The 24,257-nt window shown below is 38.4% G+C and overlaps 1 protein-coding gene across 1 annotated transcript; it reads right to left on the bottom strand.

Annotated features, from left to right (window-relative positions):
• Window positions 1-1,836: 1,836 nt before the first annotated feature.
• scarb2a (scavenger receptor class B, member 2a) lies at window positions 1,837-21,284 on the bottom strand. Its single transcript, XM_014995303.2, has 13 exons — window positions 20,816-21,284; window positions 17,477-17,634; window positions 16,332-16,479; window positions 15,885-16,079; window positions 15,236-15,327; window positions 13,993-14,112; window positions 13,104-13,282; window positions 11,398-11,516; window positions 10,355-10,428; window positions 10,190-10,241; window positions 9,943-10,095; window positions 6,679-6,726; window positions 1,837-5,132 (listed from the first exon to the last, which is right to left on the bottom strand). Exons 1-13 carry the CDS (start codon window positions 20,936-20,938, stop codon window positions 5,001-5,003), a joined length of 1,593 nt encoding a protein of 530 aa, XP_014850789.1. The 5' UTR covers window positions 20,939-21,284; the 3' UTR covers window positions 1,837-5,000.
• Window positions 21,285-24,257: the final 2,973 nt, after the last annotated feature.

The raw sequence follows: 24,257 nt of genomic DNA, 5'->3' as shown, positions 1-24,257 counted from the left end.
GAAACAAACTGGATTCATTGGCATTACCTTTCACAGGTAAGGATGAAAGATCAGAATTACTTGACTTTGCAGCCAGAAATTCGCTTCCAAACAACCGAAAAATATTTCCTATGTAGCTAAATTGGCCCGAAATAACCGCTGATTGTTAGCGTAGCAGCTAACGTTTTCACACTGTTTTCTAATGAGAGAGCTGATGAGAAATCGCTGTTAGAGAAGTTAATTAAAAACCAGGGGATTTTGTGAGGAAAGATCAGTCAGGATCAGAGCTGGAGCTGCTGTTCTTCAGTCTGTTTCCCAGCTCAGCTTCACCATGTTGGTATTTAGCTATAAAGATGCTACGAGTCAGAGCCCAACATGCTGAAAATGTATTTTTCTGAATGTGAAGGAAACATTTTCTATTACACGTTTGGATATTTTTTCTTTTATCCTTGGCTTTCGCCTGTGAACCAGGACGTCTCAGAAGTCATTGGAGTTCTCCCAGTGTGACCAGCAGACAGAAGCCCTGTGGCCAGTGTTCCCAGTATAATAAATACATGTTTTATTCTTTCACTTTTGGTGTATTTTTAAATATCTCAATCTGAAGTATTAGTGTCTTAATAGAACTTATGTAATGAAATAAAAATAATTTACTCTGTTAGAATTGTTTTCACTATTTGCTGTCAATAGCAGAGTTGACATAGTTTAATATTTTTTTCTCTGGAAAAAAGTAAGAAAAATATGTAGTTTAATGTTTGAGTTTTTCTGCAAACTGAAATATACAGCTTCATCTAATGATTCAAATTTTAGGTAACAAAGAAATTAATTCACTGTACATGTCCATTTTATGTAGGGGGAACATATTATTTCAGGTGGCTGAAAGAGCTAAAATATTTTGTTCCCCCATCCTAACTTTGGCAAAAAAAAGAGCAAATGTTATGAAAGTCACAGGATTTGTTGTTGAGTGGAATGAACACAGTAAAAGACTTTGCGGGTAAATTAATTTGTTTCCATTTTATAGAGGGGGAACAGATTTTATCAGGCTGCTGAAATATCCACTCTCCTCTCCTCCCCCCATAACTTTGGGAAATAAAAAGCAACTGTTTCCAAATTCTCAAAAATTGTGTTATTATACTAGACATTTCCTTAAACCAGTAATCTGTCATTTTACATTAGAACGGGATTGACCAAAAAGTTTACACTCTTATCTTTTCAGGAAGTCTTTATTTTTGTGCCCTGCTATCAGCCAGCTTCCCCCCTCCTTTATCAGAAATGAAAAATTATAAATGCACGCTACGTGTTGGAAACCTGCGTTTGTTGACTGACTTGTCAGGCTTAAGAGACAAAAGCTGAAAAAAAGATCGATTCTCTTCGCGTTTAAAATAACACAAAACAGCGTAAAAAGACCTCCACACAAGACCTCGTTTATTTATGTATAAACGAGGTCTTGATTAAACTGAAAGTTACAACACTGACATGATTATACGAGTAGTTTTTACCGAGAAATCGATCAGAAGCGCCGTGAAAATGGTCAGATCCGCCGGATCCACTTCTCTGGCTGCAATGCGCGCTCCCGACACAGGGGGAGCAGATTTTCACGGGGGAACAGAATTTCTCACAAGACCGGAAATTACCTGCGCTGTTAACAACGGTCCTGAACTGCGAACAGAACATAGGCGGCTGTTAATGTTAAATCAATATTTGGAAGCATGGCCAACACGGTCTGAACGGATTCTTTCATTTCCTCCGCCGCCATTGCTAAAACTACAAGCAGACTACAAATTCAAAAACGGCGCAGAAAATCGACGTAATCGTTCAGAGCTTCTTCTGGTTGAATTCCAAATGAGACAATAGAAACCATTAAACTTTGCACTTACTTGCAACTTTTATTTTTTTTGCAAATACACTAGAAATGTTTACAAAAGCACTGTATAAACATTTGTGCAGTGTAAATTATCAAAACTAAAAATGAATATTACTTTGAAATCATTTTGCACCTAAAATGACAAAAAGGTGGGGGATTGTCATCATCAGCAAAACAAGTTAGTATAAGTCAAAGGAAATGTCTGTTAGAATATCAAAACTGGGAGAGGTGGTCGTTACAAATCAACAGGTAAATCAGAGTAACAGAAGGATGGCACTAAATCAGCAAAGGAGGCGTCATTCATCTAAATGTTACACTTTGTCAAGATAATCAGCCTTCCAGTGGACCACTCCAGTTTGACGGAAATGTTAACCACTCAAACACAGCACTGTGTCACTAACTGGTCCATCTTTTACACTTTTGTCTTTTACATTTTCAGTACAAATAAAGAATTGAAATGATCAACAGTGAAATAGGTGGACAAAAGAAAGGGCTAAATAAGGCTACAGACAAAAAGTAATACAACTTACAGAAACTCAAAAACTTAAATATTACTTGGCCCCTTTAAAGAAACATTCACAATTTGTTTAATTTTTTCCTCACACAACTCCGTATTGCTTTGTCTTACATAACACTGAGATTTTTGCTTTTCAAAGAGCACTGATTACTTATATTCTGCACCAAGTTTTATTTATTTTTTTTAGAAAAAGAAAGCGATACCCATTATTTTTTTCTTTTTAAAAATTCTTCGCCTTAGTGTAAAAAGGCACACACTCACACGTGCGTTCACACAACACTGTTGCAAATACTTCACATAATAAGTGGTGGCACAATTTTTTTTTCTCTTTTTTTTCCCCTCCTTGTCAAAGTTAGGCGGTGGCGGTTTAGTGGCACAGCAGTTATCGCAGAGAGCAAACACAGCGCCCAGAGTGGATCGATTGGGGTTATCTTTGGTCGAGCCGGACTCATGGGTCAGCGGAGTGGAGTGCGGATCGGGTCAGCGTGTTTGAACAGGATGACTCGGCTCCCTGGATTAAGGTTTTTCAGGGATATTAAGCAAGGTGAAAGACTATGAACTGTGAGTTTGCACAAGGTGGTAATTGGCTGCATGCATGGAGCGAGCGGATCCAACTTGAAAACATTGACTTTTGGCTCAGAGGTTAAATACATACTTGTAAAACTGTTCGCTCAGCACAAATAAACGTAAGAAAATGTCTTTTTGGGGAGGATTTTGGTGCACCTTTTGGGAAAAAAAAAAAAAATGCAGAACTAATTTGAATTTTAGTTGGAAATATAACAGATGATGCAAACGTTGCTCATCCCCTTTAAAGACATTTAAACCGACTAATAGCTCCCAAGATGATACATATGATATGCTCAGATCCTCTTTGTTTAAATACACGAGTGATTTCAGTATGATAGATTTGGAAACAGTGATAACTAATCGCTAAGTTTAATAGATGGCAGCAAGCTTTGGGCTTTGTGCTCAGGCTGGCAACAGAAAAAAAAGCCTCCAGAAACCCAATGAGAGCACAAGGTGGTGAATACAAATACGAGTCCATAGGTCATGGCAATTTTAGCAGCAGTAACAAATACAAAAAAATATCAAAAAGAAGACACTCCAACTGGTGTCTGAAAGCAGGTAACAGAGACAAACCTTTGAAATGTACTGAACACAAATGGACCACTTGAATTGAAACAATCAGGACAAATGACGACAAAACATTTCCAGGCAAAGTACAGGACTTTTTTTTTTCAGGTTGATAGTTTTATGGCCTTATATCCACTCCCTACCAGAGACCGCCGGAGGGAGTCTTGACAAATGTGGCGGACACACAGAGAAGACGCAAGACAAACAGTGATTCAAGTGCTGTGTGCTGAGTTTGCCGAACGCCTGCAGCTCCTTGGCGAACTGAGTGAGTGCACAGCGGCGAGCGGCACGCCGGGGTCCCGGTCTGAACACGCACGGCACCTGACAGTGTCTCTGACAGATCAGCTGCAAATACAAAAACAAAAGAAAAAGAAAAAAGAAGATCCCGCAATCCAAATTGTGCTTTTCATCTCTAATATGTAGCAGTGAGGACGAGGAGAAGCATCGACACCAGAGTGAAATTAGTGTCTCTCGGCACGTCTGTGACTGCCAGCTGGATTTGGTCAGAGGTATCTCAGTTAGTTCCCCTTTAAATATGTACAGTAGAAGTGTTCCCAGCTTATCTGAATACGCTGAACCCTGGTAAGGCAGAAACAGGTTCAAGTTTCCCTTGTAAGTCAAGTTGGTGTTTTATTCCTTTTTTTTTTATAATTTATGAATATTTTTATGAATTTTAAAGCGAAGATGCCTCAAATCAGGGATTTTCACTCTAAGTAGTGTTTTAAGGAAAGAAAACCTGGGAGAAAAGGAGAATGAAAATCACGAGTATTTCAGGTTTCATACTAAACTGTGCCTGCATTAGGAAAAAGACAGTAGTCCATTTAAAAATAAAGGTGCACACACAGATTCACCGACTCATACTGGAAGTGCAATGTGAATAACCTGCAGGTGCACTAACTCATCTTGGAAAAAAGGCTCAGTTGTTGGTTTTTTTATGCTTTCCTTACAAAATATACTAAGTTTACGTTTGCTTGCAAATCCGCTAACTCGCCTGATCCCAGGAGGTTTTCCAGGTTTGTAAGGGATTTTTAATCTGACGGCTCAAAGTTTTCTCCTCTCGCAGTGCTGACAGAAAACGACTAACACCCACCGTTGTTCGAGTTAAAGCGAAACACTGAGTTTCACCAGCGGCGTCTGCCCAGAGGATCATGCATCCGTGTGCAAGAGGGACGACTACGCTAAGTTTTTAATTTTCCCTTAGTAGAATTATGGAGAAAGCATTTTTGCATTATATTCCTGGTTGAACCCAACCATTTCCAGTCTGAAAAGTCCCTGTGTTCAGGGTCTGCCAGGATGGAAGTGTTTACGCACGGCGGGGGAGGGGTTGGTTGTGTTGCAGTCCTGCAGGCAGGAGGATAGACGGCCAGAAGAGTGCTCAGGAAGAGGATCAATGTCTTTGTAGGCTAAACGATCTCCGGGGTTTGTGTCGCACTGTGTCCTCCCCCACCCATGCTAATGAAACAACCCACAGCCCTCCGGATCTCCACGCTTGGGGAGAGGAATCCTCAATCAACACTTCTGGGCCTCCACCGGCGACATGGCGATGTAGGAGCCGTTCTTCATCGGCTGGTTGGCCGGCTTTTCTGATGAGTCGTCCAGCTTGTCGCTGACTTGCGTGTATGCGGTGTCGTCTTTCGCCGTCTGAGCAGGAAGAGTAACGTCAGTGCAAAATAACATATTGTTGGCATAATGTCCAGCCCCATTTTAAACATCAACATCACAATGGAATCAAATGCTTTGACTTGAAATGTTTTACAGTACAGTTCAAAAACAAATCAAATAAAATAGGAAAAATTACAATGGAGGTGAGAAACTAATGTTTTGATAAATGAAAACAATCAGAAATGAAAATTTGCAATTAGAGATGCACTGAAAGAATGACCGACAACTGGAATCAATTGGTTTAAAGGTGGCCGACTATGCTGCCTTGAACAGGTTAGGATAGGTCTATCATCTGTACAAACATGTTAATCACTTTTTTTGAACAAAATTATTCTTAGACAACGAGTCTGATCAGTTTTGCCTATTTTGAGCTCCTGTCATAAAGAACTGTTTTAGAGCATCTTGTTTCTTTAAATCCAAATAGACTGCTCCTGACCACACCCCCCACTCAACATTTACACTCCCATGAAAATGGCTGCAGCAGATGCACATTTATACAACCGTATATCTTTGAAAAGAAGAAGTGGAGCGTTCTTCACAACCAACAAGAATGCAGCAAGGACGGCAAGTCAACAACACTTGTTTTTTCCAGCAGCCATTGTACAGCAAATACTGCAGTAAAACCAGGTGACCAAACGTGCTGGAGCTCAGCTTGGGTTGCTAGGTAACGGCGGAGCTTTGCTGGAGTTGCTAGGCAACAGGCAGTGCCTGCTGATTTGTGACATTACACTCAGAAGGTTCTTGAAAATGTTTGTGCGTTTTTTTAAGCGTTTTGGCTGTTTTTAGAAGCAGTAGAGATCTGAATGGAAGTATAAAAACGTGCGAAAAGTGAATTTAGCGTAATGGGTCTCCTTTAAGTGTTAGCTTGGCTCTGATTGGTGAACTAAAAAAATACAATATTCTTCCAGTCAGTGAAGGCGCCATGCCCGAGCACTACCAGGTGTGTTCGCGGTCACTGAGGGAAAAGACTGACAGTTAGCCGCTTTCAGTGCAAGTGATGACAGCCATTTAAAAGGAAGCCATAATTTTTTACACGTCGAGACATGTCACTGGTTTATTGAGGCTGTGAGAAAACGAGAGAGAGCAAGACTTTCAGCAGACAACAAGAAGGCTTAGCAGAGAAACAGCAAAGTTGCTTTATTTTATCCGTTAAAGTGTTCAACCTCAGCCAGTCATGGAATATGATGGGTTTGGAAACGTTGGCAGGTCTTTGAAAACCTCAGTATTTTAGTAATGCTAGCCATGCTGATCGCTATTATATGATGCTAAAGCTGTTTTAATGCATTTATGACAAATTAGTTTATCAATAAATGCACATCTCTGGAAAGCTGGGAAATATTCTGAGTAATTCATTTTTCTGAATTCTTTAAAGTTCCCATCTTATATTTTTTTAGGATTTGGGTAAAATCTGCAACAGCAGGTCGGAGCTTATCCAAAAGAAAATTCTTATCAGTGCATCCCTTCCAGAAAAGCCACAAAAATGTTAAAAAATGAGAATAAAAACAAAGGGAAACTGAAGACTTACAGTGAAAGAATGAAAAGCCTCGGTAAAATCTATTCGTTTAACTTCATTCTAAAAACAGAAAGGACAAAAATAACGGGGGTTAAACAGAAAACTTAAATCAGAACATGGTTAATAAAACATTGCAATTAAGCATTTCTTAAGAGGAAATACCCCAAAAATCCATGATTTAGGGAATAAACTGAGCTGCTTAGCATAGCAGTGCATGCAGCAAGATAAGGAAAAAACAAATCCATCCTGGTAAAAAAAAAAAACTCGGCTGATAAAGTTTTTGTTTTAACTTTAACCTGGTCGTTTCTGGCGTTGAAGCTAAGCTAGGAAAGGCGGATGAATCAGTCGGCATCGTTTCAGCTTTACGAGGTCATAATCGGTGAAAACGTAAAAACTCCCTCTGTGAAAATAAATCGTCTTCATCTTAAACTGCAGCTCAAGCCAGGCTTGGTGTTCATCAGGTGGTGCGTCATGACAGACATTCCTCAAACAAGCCGAGTAAATACCAGCCTTTGCCCTTTTTTAAGTTGCTCATTTTATAATAAACTCCGATCTTCAAATTATAACATAAGAGAAAATCTTTTTTTCTCCAATATTTTTATAATTTTTTCTTATATTACTTTAGTGTGAAGGCCTTCTAATAACATATGAACAGATTAATCAAAATAATTTTAAACCCTGTTTTTTCTTCATTTTCCTTTCAAAAACTGTTCAAAATGTTCAAAAACATTTTATTACAAGATAAGACATGTGGTGACTTGTGGCTTTACCAACTTGCACAACCTTCCAACCTGTCACGTCACTAAACATCAGATTGTGAAATAAATCTAAAGAAGAAAGAAGGAATTGTTTTTCTTTTGTGGCGATTCATCCTTGTATTTCTCAGCCCTTTGTCTTAAACTTTGTGATGACACAATGATGAACTAAGTTACTGCAGGTAAAACAGGACAGCAGTGGATGCCGCTGCAGGTTGAAATCCAGTGGACAGTACACTGCAAAAACACAAAATCTTACCAAGTATTGTTGGTCTTTGGTTAGTGTTAATATCTTAGTACACTTGAAATAAGACTTAGATGTACATTTTCAGCAAGTTACATGAAAATAATATTAATTCCTTAATATTGATGAAAAAGTACTAGTTCCACTGTCAGATTATTTAACTTATAACAAGACTTTTTTCCTGTATTATGAGTGAATTAATCTGCCAGTAGAACAAGTATTTTTTAAATTAATATTAAGGATTGTTTTACTTAAAACAAGCTTGTATAACTTGTAAAAAGTTACTTGTAAGTTAGTTAGTCTTATTTCAGGTGTACCAAGATATTTGCACTTGAAACCAGACCAAAAATACTTAAGATTTTGTTTTTGCAATGCATTGGTTTTACTGTGTAAAAGATTTAATAATTTTTCCATATTCTCCCCAATAACATTTTAATGGTCCTTTGTTTTTAACCACACTGGGTCCATTTTTCTGAGAGCAGGAAGCTCTGTGGATGACCTAAAGCAGCCAGGATACCCAAAGCATCAGAGAAGCACGTCAGAGAGACGACAGCAGCACTTCCAAATTCTTCTTTTCTTATCTGAATTAAAGTGATCTCAGACTCTGTTGAGGGTACAGTTCAAAACCACGTATCAGTCACTGCTGGAGATAAGAGGGGGGCCATCAATCCTGAGGTTACTCTGGGTTGTTAACCTACAGCTGTGCAGACTCAAAGGGAACTGAGATGTTTTTCTTCCTTAATTTGTCAAAAAGTGCATTCACTGCTAGAAAACTTTAAAAAGCACCACGAAGCACTGCAAAAACACAAAATTTTACCAAGTACTTTGGTTTCTAGAGGAAATATCTTAGAACAGATGAAAAAAGACAAAACTAGCTTATGAGTAAATATTGAGCAACATATATGAGCTTGTTTTAAGTCAATAATTGCTTAAAATACTTAATTACTTTAACTTATAATATAGGGAAAATGTCTGAACTGGAAAATGAGACAATGCAACAAAATCTCCCACAGGACATGAGTTAGTCCTTAATTAAGAATACTTTTATCAACTTAAAAAGTATTTAAAAAATATGAAGTTACATTTATTAAAAATTGCTACAAAGTAATGTGAGCAAAACCCTATTGCTAAAGACTCAAGTAGAACATTAAATCTGGTAAAAACGTCTTGTAATAAGTTAAATAACTAGTACTTTTTTTATTAATAAAGGAATTATTTATATTAAACAAGCTTCTATATCGCGCTGAAAAGTTACTTGTGAGTCAATTTAGTCTTTTTTCAGGTGTCCTAAGGTATTTGCACTAGAAATTAGACAAAAAAAATTGATAAGATTTTGTGGTTTTGCATTGTGTGACGTTTTACTACTGGAAGAGTGTGAACACATTCAGGACTGATCCTGAAAATAAATTACTTCCATCTGATGTTACTGTGCAAGACTGATGGAAAAGATCAGACTTTTACTGATGATCTATTTTGGTTTTTTGCTTGTGTCAGATCTCAATTAACTGAGACCTGACAAAGATATTCGCACCTGGTCTGATGAAGGCTAGGTTCACATTTGAATCAAAAATACTTGGTAACATTTTGTGGTTTTGTAGTGACCTCCATTAGATCCAGAATGCTGAAAACTGCTCAAGCTGGCTTTACTGCCTACAAATCATGCGGTGTGTGAGTGAACGTGTGCAGAACTTGCAGCTGCTGAGCGTAGTTTGTGCAGAAATATGCAAAAGTACAAAGTTACATGTACTTATCAGGTGGAGGCTGAATTAGGGCCATTGTAGATTAAAAAAGGAGTAAACTTCTGCCAAAAAACTCAGAAATTTTGAAAATAAACTCAAAAGTAAATTTCTCAGTTTGAAAAGTTTAAACTTTGCTAGACAAAACTCTAAATGCCCAAGTTTCTTTCAAATGTCCAAATTCTCAAAAGAAATTTGGAGATTAAATTTAATTAAAAAAAAAAAAAAAACCTTCAAAAGTTGAAAATTTTCTATTTTTTTTTTCACTCAGAAATTTCCAGTTTATTTTCCAGAAACTTTCTGAGGTTAATCTAAAAAAATTCGGAGTTTTTTATAGTAAATTTTTAACTCTTCAAACTCAGAAATTTCCTAAGTTTTGCTAGAACATTTCTGAACTCAATCACAACTTTTCCGATTTAAAATATAACCATTTTTTTAATCTACAATGGCCCTAATATGCCGTGGTAGTTTTGCACTGCGAGTTAATGTAAGCAGAAAGCCAAATAGCAGTGAAATGCAGAGCAAAGTTTCTGTTTCTTACCTTCTTCTGACGGTTCCTGCAGAACAACACAACAAGCACCAGCAGCAGGATGATCCCCAACCCCACGATGAGCAGCGGGAAGTTTGAGACGAGAGTGACGATGAGGAGCAGCGTCCTCATCTGAGACGCAGAGTCGTCATCGATGGTTGCCGTCTACATTTGGAGAGAGAGAGAGAGAGAGAGAAGGTTGATTTGTGGTTCAGGCGACGTTACCAGAACGTCGGAGGTTCGTTTCTGAGTGTCTCACCTCGTTGACAAACATGATGGGGAAAATTGTCTCGTTGATGAACTTTGTTTTACTGAAAACAAAAAGAGACGGAGGTTAGGAGGAACATCTGGCACAACATGCTGCCTGGATGTTGACAGAGTGTTGCAACAGGAAAGTAGGTCAGAGTTCAACAGCGAGACTTACGGGAAGCCCGGGACTCTCTTCAGGATGATGTTGAGCTGAGCTCTCTTACAGGCGCGGATGGGAACACCAGTAGTCTACAAGAGAGCCGACAAGCACATTTCCTTACTTTCTGATCATTTCTACGCAAAGGGAAGGAAACTGCCACAAAAACATCAACATTATGCTAATGATTCATTCAAACAGTACGATTTGAGGATTGGAAACATGGCAACATGTCTGAGCGTATCAGAGGCAGGATGGTGGTGGCAGCGTCATGATATGGGACTCCTTTGTTAGCCTTGTTGGCTTATATCTGCAGGATACTCCTGGCTATGATGAATAAAGGGCATAAAAATAAAATCTCAGGGTTTTTTTTTTCCATACTAATTGATGTTTTTCTTGATTTCTTTTATAAAAGTGAAATTACAAATGCCAGAAAACATTTTTAAAAAGTGGCCTTTGTTTCAATCGTCAGAACATTAGGCCTTGGCCAAGAGAATTTCGGTTTAACTAAGAGAAAATAGCAGAATAAAGACGCAATTTTACCAGAAGAATGTCTTAAAATCGCAAGTAAAGTTGTTTTAATGAGAAAAAAAGTTGGATAAATTTTTGTTGGAGTTTTAATAAAATTACTACTTCACTCTCTTCATATGATTTTATTCTGCAACATTGACTTTATTCATGTTATTAAAAAAGACATAGTAGCCTGACCCTTATATTTTATCGCAAAACTTGAATTCAAAATAAAAATAAATAGAAGCTGTAAAATATGCTTTACTAACAAGATGGCCGCCTTGGCTATGCTGACATCACTCTGAACTATGGAAACCCTAAGAGTTAACTGGTGAATAAAAAAAAAAAAAATATGATAATCACCTAAATCTTCAAAAACCAAAAATTCAAGATGAGTGTATGCAAATACAAACAATTCTACATATGTTTGTATCTGTCCTTTCATTCCATGTTGATCAAGTCAAAATAAAAAGAAGATGACTTAAAATCACAGTAAAAGCAGTGATCCTGATTCAGATGTTATCAGTGGAGGTTTTAACTGTTTGCCGTACCGGCTGTAAATCCAGGTACGTCTCGTGTTCCTCCTTGTTGGGGTTCAGCCCGTCGACGGCGTTGATGTACGCCGGGTCGGCCTGGTAGAAGTGAGGGAAGGAAACGACGATGGGAGCACCTGGAAAAAACCGAGACAGGTTGGCGTTTGCAAAACAAATAAAGGTCAGAAAGAGAGGCACGTGAGGAACAATCTGGAGATTTTTCACATCATAAACAAACGCTGATAGCCAAAGACGGAGTGTTCATAAAAGCTCATTTAAATAAGGAGGATTTTATTACAGGCTTTTACATTGACTACTTAAATTTTCCTACTGTACAGTAAAATCAATTCAAACTTAGGAAGAAAGAGCTATTGGGTGCATTACCTACAGCTGCAGGTAATGCATTAACATTAAGCACTGAGCCAGAAACATGAGACATAAACGCAGGAAACCAACAAGTCCTGAGGATTTTGCATAAAGAAATTAAGCTGATTTGTTCATGGAAATGTGCCTCGGCTTCATTTTAAGGTTGTATTACCTATACAAAGTAGTTCAAAAAGATTCTGCAGCTTAAGTTCAGAAAGTCTATAAAACAAATTGAAATGGAGCATTTAAGTGTTGTCCGTTTTAAACGCCTCAACCAAGGCTCATAAAAAAATTAGTTATTGGGCGTTGAGTTAAATATTAAAATGAATCAGCAGAATATGATTCAAGTTCTCAGTGAGTCTGATGCTCACCGAGAGCATTTTTTAATCTAAAATGCTTGATTTGCACATAAAACTGCACTGTCTGTAGCTTCTGAAAATATGAATGAAACATAATGTTATCAATTACCCATTTTCTCCGTTTGTGTTAGTAACAACTTTTCTAAGGTTTAAATGGAAATTCAAAACATAAATTACACCAGAATAAAAGTCTCAGTTTCTACCCTACCTTACTTTTTTACATTTTGGTAAATCTTATCCCGCTTTTTCCCCCCCATTTAAGGAAGAAAACTCCTCCCACTCTGCTTTGCCGTCACTTCTACCTTTACGCACCCACTATAATATATTATAGGTAATTTTCCTACTACTTTACTGCTTCAACACACCTGAATGAAATGAATGGTTCACTACCAGGCCTACGCAAAACTCTATAAAGTTACCAGTCACCAACATTTTCCCCCTTTTGTCTGAACCTTTATTGCACTTGAGAAGTTTTGAGTTGTCTAAAATGCAAAATGTCTATATTTTCTGTACAGTTTTGGATTCAAATCTGCTCTGATTATGTCATTTCCTCAAAAAATTTTCTTTTTTGAATCCGTATACTCCAGTTAATTAATTACTAAATTAGTTGGCGATTATTTCAATAATCAATTTATTGTGATTAATCGTTTAAGCCCTATACTTAAGAATGAAAATTTAAAAATAAGCTGCAAGCATAATCAGCAAGGTTAAAGGATCACAGCAGAGATTGTCTTTATTACAGCAATCCTACTGCACTTAATCAGTGCCATAAACCCTTCCTGCACAGTCAGCAGAGTTAATCATTGAACCATTGTTGAGTCAAATCTGATGAGGTCAAACACCGGGAATGTCGGCGACCAGGCGGAGGAAAAGGTCGCTGTCCAAAAGAGTGGACATTTAGGAATGAAGGGGGTAGGAAACTGTGTCATGGGGTTGGTTGTGATTACTGGGTCACAGTGTGACCTAGTAATCATCCGGTTGGTCGGGGTCGGGTCATACCTTCTCGACAAACGCTGACTTTCAGCACCCCGGTGCCAAGGCACTCTCCTGCCGGCACGCAGAAGCCGGCGTTGGTGGGATTTTCCTTGGGGTTCATGAGAACGTCGTTGGGGGGGGCGAAGCGGTACGCCTGGATTCCCTTCACCTCCACGTCCTCCACGTACGCCAGGTGAATGGACCTGAGGAACGACAGCAGTGTTGTAAGAACAACTGAGCTGCTTTCTCCCCAAGTGCTCTGGAACTTTGCTTTGGTTGCTAGGTGACGGGCGGAGCTCTGCTGGGGTTGCTAGGTAACGGGCCGGAATTCATTGGGGGTTGCTAGGTGAGGACCAGCGTCTGCTGATTTGCAAAGCTACATTCAGAAAGTTTTCAAAACTACAAATTTTCCAGACACCAAAAAACATTAATTCATCGCCAGAAAACAGCTGGGAGATTTTTTTAAGTGATCAGGTTGTTTTTAGAAACGGTAGAAACCCAAATGGGTTAAACCCCTATAGGAGAGTATAAGAACCCAGATGGGCCAGGGTTCTTATACTAGAAACCCTGGGCCATGGGGAAAAAATTATATTCCAAAAATAAACTCATCAAAAACCAAAAATTCACATACTCACTAAAATCAATTTATTGCCCAGCCCTGCTAAAATTAGAGCAACACTCTGCAGAATGATTGTTTACTGAATAATAAACCCTGATATCTCATTCCTGGTGTTTATACTTTGCTGCCAGTCTTATCATTAGTTGTAACAGCACATGTACTTATCAGTCAGTAAATGACTTCACTGGTACTTCCTTCCATACCATAAACCTGAGCGGAAACCTTCAGTCTCCCCTCTGCCGCCACGCTTTGACTGTAAACAAATTAGCAAAAACAACAAACACACGTGCATACCGGCAGAGGTCAGCGGCGAAGATGTACAGCAGCTCGTTTCTGTCGATGAGCGGGTGGAAGACGGCGCCGTCCGTGCCGTTGATCATGTTGCTCTGATTGGAGGACCACCATGACATTTTTCTGCAGGAGAGAGAAATGAAGCAAGGAAACTATGAGCAAGCTTAAGACGTCTGCTTTGTTTACACATTTAATTAGGACTGTAATGTTTATGTTGGACAAAAGAGAAAGTTCACATTTTTAATTAAAGTGACGATCTGCTGTAGCAATTTTTATTCAGGTTATACAGATTATCTGCAGATTTAAAACAACATTTTAATCTCTGAAATTTGATGGAGATCCATGCAAAAACCTTATTTTATGACCTTTAAAATAATTTTCACCTTGTATTTAACAGTTATTTACAAACAAGTTAATGACTTTCTCTACTGAAAGTGGAGGTAGGAGGCGGTGCGTCACCAATAATCTTCCTGTGAGAAAGGTTCTGGGAATGGAACCTGCCAAATATTTCTACCCAATCAAAAAGTGGTTTAAAAATCTCAAACTATGTTTTCTTAGGCTGCCAATACATTTCTTGCTCATTATACCGATAAACTTTGATACCAAACAGCTACTTTGACTAGGAATGTTTCATAGAATCCATTTTCAGTACACATTTCACTCTGGTTTCTCATTGGTGGCACACCTTCTTCCATCTTATTTTCAAGAATAAAGCACGCAAATAATTGCCCTATATTAGAGTATAAGACATACTAAACGTAAATTATTAACTACTCTGACAGAACCTAACTTAAATGTTCTGAACTACGCCTTAAAGATATGAAGAAACAATTAATGATTAACTTCATCCTACAATATATTAATATACTTCCAAACTGCAAAGAAACCTATTAATAAAATAAATCTCTTAGAATTTATTCCCATTCTTTCCTGATTGTCTAATTATAACCACATTTTAAAAAATTCAAATTTAATCTTATAAGACACAGATAAAATCAGATAGATGGATTTTGCTTGTTCATGCTGACTGAGTTAAAACTACACTTTCACCCACATTTTTGACTCCAAACATTCAAATTTTGCAATCCTTTTTAGCCTAAAAACCAAAGAGCAAAGGTTCTCGCCTCTGTGCGTTTTGAAACAAAGCAAACATGGATATCAGGAACGATGGACGTTTTAGGAACATGCTGAGAGCGCAGTTTCATATCATTCAGACCAAAAAGCATGGCTCAACTTGAAAGTTTACCTCAGGCCATTCCAGGTGTCGATCTTTCCGTAATCCAAGTAGTTCTGCTCGCCGGTGTGAAACACAAACTCTCCCTCATGAGTGCCGTTTTTCTGTGGAGGATGAGGAGGAAACAATGTTCAGACATGTTGTGTTGAGGAGCGACACAGCAGGAAGCAGTGGAAGTGCATCTGTCAGAAACTGTATTTATGACCCTCTAAGGAGGGGAAAACAACTAAAAAACATTCTCCTTTGTATTTCCACTGACAGGTCTTTTAATGCAGAAACAACACACGCTTTTACAAGAGCAGCGCTAATGTTTACGGCTATAAATTCTAATAATTTCATTGTGTTTACAATGTTTATTTTCCTGTTCGAACTGAAACATAACAGAGAACCGAACAGTCATTTCCGTTCATTTTCCGATCAATTAGCAAAGCTCCGTCTGCATAAACCTTCAGTCATGTGCTTGATTACGTTACCGCTTGTGACAAACTGCAGACGCTGCTCTGTCGATAGGAAGTACAAAATATTCCATCAGCATCAGGAGATGCCTCTTCAAGTGACATTACCACCAACTTCCCCCTTTTTTTGTCTTTTCAGTAACTCTGAGCAACCAGCAAGGGATACATTTACAAAAACATAGAAAAAAAAGAAAAAACAACCTCACCTTCCACATCAGGCCAAAGTATTCGTCCACATCTGGCTTAAGTTTGCGGATCTTTGAAAGGAGAGGGTCCTTGAAGCCCCACAGAATCTCATGGACGGTGCGGGTCATGAAAATTTCAATGCCCAGGCTGCTTATATACATGGAAACCACGGGCCGCACATAAAAGCTGTAGGAGTTCAACTCGTTCATCACCGCCTTTAAAATACAGAGAATGACGGAAAAACTTCACATTGACACATGGAAAGAGAAGCACCTTCTGTTTGGAATATTTTGCAGTTTTAAGTTCCTGTTATTTGCTTGATTTGGCCTAATGTACATTTATAGTTTATATGTTCAAAACATTAGAAAATGTCACAATAAAACAAACATGACGGTGACATGAAGCGAGTTGGTGGAAAACAAATGTCAGTCAAACCAAAGGACAATAAAGCAGACACTTTGTCTCACCACAAATGGGATGTTGACTGTCCTGACAATGTCGACCTCGGGGTCACCAGCCGACTTCTCAGGAACAAAGACAAAGGATTTGGGGTTCAGGGCATAAACCTTTGTGCCATTTTCCAAGAAAGTTACATTTTCCCTTGGTCGGTATTCCCTGGTGTGGACAGGGACATCTGTTAATCATTATAAACAATGCAACCACTTTGGCACTGAATCACATCCACCTTAGCTGCGACTGGTGCTAGCTGGGAGAAACGTCTTCATATCTTCTTAATCATAAATTAAACAAGTTATTTACTAGGCCTGGAACGATTAATCTGATTCATAATGATGAATCAGTTCTTAAAATAATCGTCAACTAAATTAATAATCAATTAATCGTTAAGTGAAAAAAAAAAAAAATGCCACTTACTGAAAAAACATCATATTAAGCCTAGACAGCACAAAATATTCATACATTTTTAAGATATAAAATACCTGTCAATATGTTTGCATTTTAGACAGAAATGTTTGTTTTCTTATTTTTAAAAATGAATTTAATTATTTGTTTGTTTTCACACATTCATAATATTGTATTAATTTGCAGAATGTGACTATTTTTTATCCAATTAATCAATCATCAGAATAATAATTGTTAGCTGCAGCCCCATTGTTAACAAGCCATTGTAAAAGTACTTTTATCCTTTATACTTCTTCACATTTTGCTGTTTTCTGTTATTCTGTGTCAGACTAAAAACAAAACTTGAAGAGAAGGGGAAAAAACATCTTTTATCAACATTTTAACAAATAAAATGTGGAATCAATTTGTGTTTAGCAGCCCTGAATTGATCATTTTTAAAAATCACGTTCTACTGAAATTACAAACGCAAGTAGATTAGGAAATCCCTCTGACAGATTTGTCACATTTTTAACCTTTTTAGCAAAACAGCCCAATTTCAGTCAAACCTGATTAAGCAAATTAGTTCTATATTCTTATTATTTTCACTTCTGCAAAGTGAAGTACTGTCTGAATAAGTTTGTAATGAAGAACTTATTTGGAAAATTGGTGTCACTTCCTTTTTCTGACATTTCCTCTGGGTGAGAATTATGTTTTGTGAGAAATAAAATAAAAAGAAAATTTGTATTAATCTGTCACTCGCTGTGAAATTTACCTGTAAGTGTAAGGGCCGATCTGTTTAACAGACGCCTTCCCTCCTGCCAAAAACTCCTCAGGATTGGTAACGTTGAAGAAGTAATACTCCATGTAAACAGGTGGGGGTGGGTTCTTCCATGACTCAAACATCTGACTCTTCTCTGTCAACGTAATTTCCTGTCAAGAAAAAAAAAGAAAAACACACATTCAAACTGAGAAACACCACAATACCAAACAAACATTGATTTGGAAGTGATGCTGTAAGCTTTTGGTTTCATCGTTGTCTAGGGGCGATGTCAAAGCTTTTCACTCTCTTCAATGCCAGGCCAAGAACCTCAAAAACCAAAACGGGAAAAATCTGACAGTGAATCGGAACAAAAAGCAGCAAATAGTCCAACTTCAGCAAGCCTGGGCAAAACCCAGATTTGCAGAGGCACGACCGTATTTGGAGCATCAGCCATTCAAAACTACGTGCGGAAAGTCATAAAACGCCCCCACAAAGTTAAGGCGTACACCCCTCCAGGCGATTTCAAATGGGTTTGGGTTTGAAATCGGGTGGAAAAAGTAAGAAACAACCGGGCGATACATGATGTTTAACTTGAGCACTCAGCTGTGAAGCAGCATGTTCACTCAAGGTGTCTGCTGACTGGAAAAGTAAATCAGCATCTGGGAGGAGAGAAGTGCTCCACTTCCGCGTCGTTCCCTCCGAGAGGTGCACTTAACAGAAGCTGCACATTTTGTTTTCTGTGGTCTTTCACAGCCGAATACAGTTGAGGAAATATACCATAAGGCATGTCTAAAGCTTCCTGTTTGGGCAACGACTTCCACCATTTAAAGTGCTCTAATGGATGTTTTTTTTTTTTTAATTCCCCTCTTTGTTGCAAAGTTCTTCACTGGCTTGTTTTTGGAAGCAAACAAAAAAACTAAATTTAAATGAAAACAATGGTTTTGATAGCAGAAACATCAAAATATCTTTTTATCCTAAGAAAACTCCTCAAATTAAAGATGCACCAATAATCGGAGATTGTTTGGCCAATTTTCCATTGATCAGCTCTGATTGGTGACACGCTACAATAAAACAAATACTCCCAACATTTTCATTCTTTTAATGCTATTCTTTTACATGATAATGTAACAATTCCTAAATTTTTTTGTTGGGTTCAAAACAAGTACCTCTTAAAGAACCTGCTACTGTTCAATCTCTTCCATTGTGTCACAAAATTAAATAAAAATCTCCAATGATCGATCGGTGCATCTCGACCTAAACTCAGATCAAGCAGAAAAATACTGAACTACGTCTTGGTTTAAGACGTTTTCAAACGTTTGAACAAGCGTTTTTTAGTTTAGAATCAGCTCTTTAAAGGGAACTAGAGGTATTTAAAGAGCCGGACTCTCTGGAGTCCTGATGAGTCTGCTTCTTAATTAAAAAGCTGAAATGAAACCAGATAACGTTAGAAGAAAAAGGTGTGACCGTCAGCTGAGTAAGAACAAATTACTACAATTTGTTCCTTTTTCTAAACAGTAACAAGCCGCTGCTTTAGAAAAGGCCTGCCTGTCATCTGGCTGCTTCCCTGCAGCCAGCGTTCAGGGAGCCTGAACGTGTGACTCCAGCCTGCATGAATCGTTGTGTTTGTCAACCTTGGATAAAGGTCTTTCAAAGGGCTTCGGGCGAAGGTAAAAGAACGGCGATTTATCAGGGAAAATCCTTCCTTTGCCACAAACAAGAACATGAAGCTGTGTTTCCAGTGGACTGAAGGAGAAACAGTTTAATTAGGTTGAAAGTTGAAAAAGACTTCAGCTGCATGACCTTGCTCTTCAAGGTTTCTTAACACCTCAGTGAAAAGGAGTGGCATGAATGGGCGTTTCTTTCTTTTTCCTCTTTTCAGCTTTGTCACTTGAGCTGAACATTCAAGCAGGATAAACAACAAGGAATTAGGTGACGTCTTTGTGGTAAAAATGATGCCCTCAGGGATGAGAAAGGCGACAAATTCCTGCCACCGCTCCTCCTGTGCTGCTGTACTTTTACGTAAAAGCACATTAGGCCTCAGATTAGATGGGTTTTTGGAGTCCGTTCAACACGTCTGGGGCAAGTCTGATTTATTTGGCGAAAGAGGATTAGCTATGCTGTCATTTCTTGTAACCACCAGCTGCATCAGAGTTGGATCCCTTGTTGATGAACTTCTCTTAATTTGAGTCCCACTGAGATGCTGCTGCTCTGATTTGGACCTAAATTTAACCCTGATGTGTCTGAGGCACAGTATCCAAGTTTCTGAAGCAGCAGCAGGAACTTTAACACTTTGATGCATGCTGAACAGAGGAGTACGAGGTATTTTAAAGGGTCTGCAGCTGCCACTAACCCCACCCAACCAGGCTGCAAATTCATCAGAATCATTCAGTTTTCTTTTACAACAGCAAAAAGGAAAAAGCAAGACATTCTGCACTTTTAGACGTAGAAAAACATGTCCTATACAAAAGCAGAGGATGCCATTTTCTAATTTCACACTTTTTTTTTTCCCTGCGAAGACTTTGATTTAATGATTGCAGATTTGGACTGCGTCCTGGTAAATACCCACTGCAAAGAGAAAGAATGAAGGAGAGTCAGTACTCCAGATTTGGCTGCCTACTCACCCAATCTCCCTTCCCCCAAAGCTGCACACCTCCTGCCCCCCATTTACCAGACTTCTACTACTGCCTCCTGTAATCACTGAAGTGAATTAGAATGAAGTCTTCATCCTCACCAAGGGCGCAGCCAAGTACTTTTTGAGAAAGACACATTATAAGCATTTCAATGGATAAATGCAGAAATACTAGAAATTATTTTCTCCCATTTTGGCGCCTCTTCTAGCAAGGCGCCCCTATGCTTCAAATATAGTGAATTCCCACTTTTTGCGCCACTCATCCTCAGAAATGTTTCACTGGTTCACAAATGCCCTCAGAGGAATATCATACAACCTACACATCAAGTTCAAGTCAATAAAAAGCAGAGATACGCTTGATTGAATCAAATGTTGGCACCAGGTGTTAAATATCCTCAATTATTCCCCTTCAGCGGAGTTGTAGGGGATTCCAAGCACAATTTAAAAACAGAAACCATTTGTTTAACAGCTGTGGAGCTTTTTGACTCCAAAATTATTATTATTTTTCATTCCTGCTACGATGGAAACGAACAAACACCAACAAACCATCACTAATCATTCAAATCCAGGGGATAATTATGCCCTGGATGAGGTTGCTTGCTCATCCGTGACACACCGAATGCAGCAATGATCTGTCACTGCAGACCGCAACATTTAAAGCACATTTAAAGAGAGACACACATGGGGGAAATAAAAATGACATGTTCACGGTGACTGCTCACCTGTTTTAGCCGGCTGTTGATCATCGTTTGGAAGACTTGAGCCACGACCAGGGCGATCCCCACGATCAGGAGGTGAGCGCAGACGATGCCGGTGGCGTAAATCGCACAGGATCTCCGAGTCATTATGCCGGTGTGGGGGGGGAAAAAACTTCACTGAAGTCGACGAAAACTTCCAAAAATATATATGTAAATTTATATATTTGAAGAAGCACAGGTTGAGGAGATGTAGGACCGTAAAAGGGTCGGGTCCGCCGTCTCCAGAGCAGCAGCTGCGGGTTTAAACTTCACTCTTCACCGGGGATGGCGGTGGCGAGCGGTCCTCCAGGTGAGGCTGAGGATTTTTAAATTGTTGGCACTTCTTGTCTAAAAACAACAAAAATCCTAACACAATTTAAACCTCTGGAGAGGAAGAGGAGGACCAAGCTGCTCGGAGACGGAGTTGAAATGAAACAGCGGCTCTCTGCTGATCGGGAGGTAGAAAAACGGCAGCCCACCTCCTCCCCTTCCTCTACGCAGTAGGAAGCCAGTGAGACGACAGCACAGATGTAGAATACTAGACGCTACGCGAGGCCCTCTCAAAATGTTGTGAAACTTCACCAAGCATAGTCTCGGTAAAGTGGTACAATTGGATTGACTGCATTGTATTTTTTTATTATTATTGTTTTATTAAAACCCTTGTCATAAACTTGTCAGAATTTGGATAAGTTTATAGAAGTCTGAAAAATACTTATGACTTCTTAACATGATCAGAAACAAGAGAAAAACAAAACTAATTTGTGTGCATTTTTCTAAATAAGTCAGGTGCAAAGTATTATAATTTTAGAGAAAGTAAAAACAAATATTGAGAAACTACAACACAAAAATAAAATAAAAACTAAACATCCTCAGGTGAGTCGTGTAATAACTACAAGAAGAAGAAAAACACTTTGTTTCATGTTGATTAATGTTGCTAAAATTGAATAACAAATAGTTTGGGTTGGTATATTTTTTACAGGTAAATAAAAGTTTAGCAACACGTGTTCCATATTGGTTGATCCGTCTTGTTTTGTGTTGCAGATATTAGCCATCTCATTGATTGAAGGTTCTAAAAAAACAACAGATATTCTGTAAAGAAAACACAATTAATTTATTATAAGTTTCAGTGTTTCTTTTATTCAGATACTCTTGAATCCGTATCAAACCTCAACTTGCCACTTACAATATGGCGTACGCGCTGACGTTTGGTTTCCTCTGGGCAGCGAAGCCAACTCGTGTAGCTTCTACTCGTGCGTTTCTATAATGAGATGACTCGTTTGGGGCGTCTGCATGGGCGGTGTGTGTGTTTAAATAAAACGGAATCAGCTGTTGGAATACGGTCTATAGGAATGTTAAAGTAATACGCCAATAGCAGACGCTTTAAAACATATTTCACTTCATATTCCAGTTCATGCAAATGTTAATAATTGTGAATTTTCTGCTGATCCCGTTATTCTTCCCGGGATTATGAATGAATTCAGCAGAGGCAGCGTGGGCTATCACATGGACTCTGTTGGTAGTAGTTACCCCACCTGGGAGCTCTTATATTTTCACTATTAATTATTTTCAGAGCTCAGATGCCATCAAACTATTCATAACGGTTCACTCTGCTCGCTGGTAGGAAATGAGCCGGAAGCGCGGTCCGTTAGCTTTTATACAGAAACCGCTACCTCGCCTCATCACGTCGCCTCCTTAAATAGGCACCGCGTGCGAGATAATGTTGGATTCAAACAACCAACGGTCGTTCAGGCGAGCTCTGTGTCGGGCCTCCGATTGGCTGGCGTCCTCACGGACCACCATTCGAGGACCACCCACTTTGCGCTCTGATTGGTCGGCCGGTGGTGAGAGCGATGTGAAACGCAATCGACTGATTTCAGGGCGGAGCTTCTATAAAGGGGGAACCAAAAACACGAGAGGCTCTCCTCCATCAGAGCGGAGGGGGAAAAAATAAAAACACGGATGTTTAGAGGCTTTACGGAATCACACATGGTGTTTCAGAGGAGAACAATAAAATGTGGACAATTTATGACCTACATTGTACTCATAAGGAGTGTAAGGCCATCAGATAATGACAAACCTTGAGATAAGGTCATGAATTCATTCATCCTTTACCTTGATTTGATTTTAGTGATTTGAAAGGTGTGACATTAAGTAATTGAGAAACTGATAACACTGTTACTTTACAACAAATATCTCATAATATTTCTTTTGAGTCGATAAGACTTTTGGATTAATTAATATCAAATTTGGAGATGGTTACAAATCAAATTTTGAAGTAAAATGTTTTTCTCATCTAACAGAAAAAAATACTAGTTTTGTGGATGCACAACACTATTCTGAATCCAAGTGCAGCAAATGTGACAAGGCCCAGTCAAAGCCCATTATACTCACAAGGCCATCAGATAAAGCAAATAACAAATCCACAACTGTAACCTTGAGATAAGGAGCTAGACTTGTTTAGTTTTGAGATTTTGAAGGTGTGGAAATAAACATTTAATGAAATAATAAAAATTAAATCCCACTCACAGTGCAGTGTTAATAGATTCAGATTTATTCAAGTCTCTAAAGCGAAATTCATGTTACAGCAAGTCTATATAAAGAAGATTAAAAAAAAAATCAAACTATTTGTGGGGCAGGTCAAAAAGTGAGCAAAAAATAACAATATGGATCAATTTAAAATGTAGATTTAAAACAAAACTCGCTGTTTCTTTGGGCATAATTTGTGATGCAATTAATTTAGGCCATTGCAAATCAACTACATCTCAGGAGGTCAAACAGCTGCATATTCATTAGAAGAGTAAGGCCTTCAGACGTTGACAACAACAAATCATAAAAACCATAGCCTTGAGATAAGCTGCTGGTCTCACTCAGTTTTACCTTGACCACAATTTGAAAAGGTGGGAACTTAAGCATCCGAGAAGCCAGTTTTACAATGTAATATCTCAAATGAGCTCAATAAAAATATTATTTTTTAATAAAGTACTGTATTTTTTATTTCCCTAACTATTTAAATAATAAATTAGATAATTTTTGGGAGGATGGAATTTTGTTTTCCCCTGAAAAACTTTTTCTTTTTATTTCCAGGTCCCCTTGAATCAAAATGTACCAAACCCTAGATGATAAATAATAAAACCTGAAGGTTTCAGTTTACTACCACAAAGACATTTTAAGGATTGTTTGTAATATGTCATATGCAAAAATATGACCACATTTGTTTTGCATAAATAAAACAACTCCTGCATGTTTCTATGAGCGATTCACTCTGCTTTGCTGACGTTCATCCCTTGAGAGTAAATCTACTTCCTGTTTCAACGTGCATCATCAAAACAATGTGACACAAAGACAGAAACTGCTGTACTAAAAAAAAAAAAATCTTTTGCACAGCAAACATGGTGCTTTGCAGTATTTTCCTGCTGGTTCAGTGACT

This window comes from Poecilia mexicana, unplaced genomic scaffold (genome assembly GCF_051168715.1).
Source record: "Poecilia mexicana isolate PSO_F unplaced genomic scaffold, ASM5116871v1 scaffold_9, whole genome shotgun sequence".
In the NCBI taxonomy this organism is placed as follows: domain Eukaryota; kingdom Metazoa; phylum Chordata; class Actinopteri; order Cyprinodontiformes; family Poeciliidae; genus Poecilia; species Poecilia mexicana.
This window is presented reverse-complemented; position numbering and strand designations above follow the sequence as displayed.

Excerpts from the sequence above, each read along its gene's own strand:
- scarb2a (XM_014995303.2), bottom strand. The coding sequence starts at position 20,938 with ATGACTCGGAGATCCTGTGCGATTTACGCCACCGGCATCGTCTGCGCT. Across the intron at positions 6,727-9,942 it reads GCAGGAACCGTCAGAAGAAG|AATGAAGTTAAACGAATAGA; the intron begins GTAAGAAACAGA and ends TTCTGTTTTTAG. Across the intron at positions 5,133-6,678 it reads AGGCTTTTCATTCTTTCACT|ACGGCGAAAGACGACACCGC; the intron begins GTAAGTCTTCAG and ends CTTCCTGCTCAG.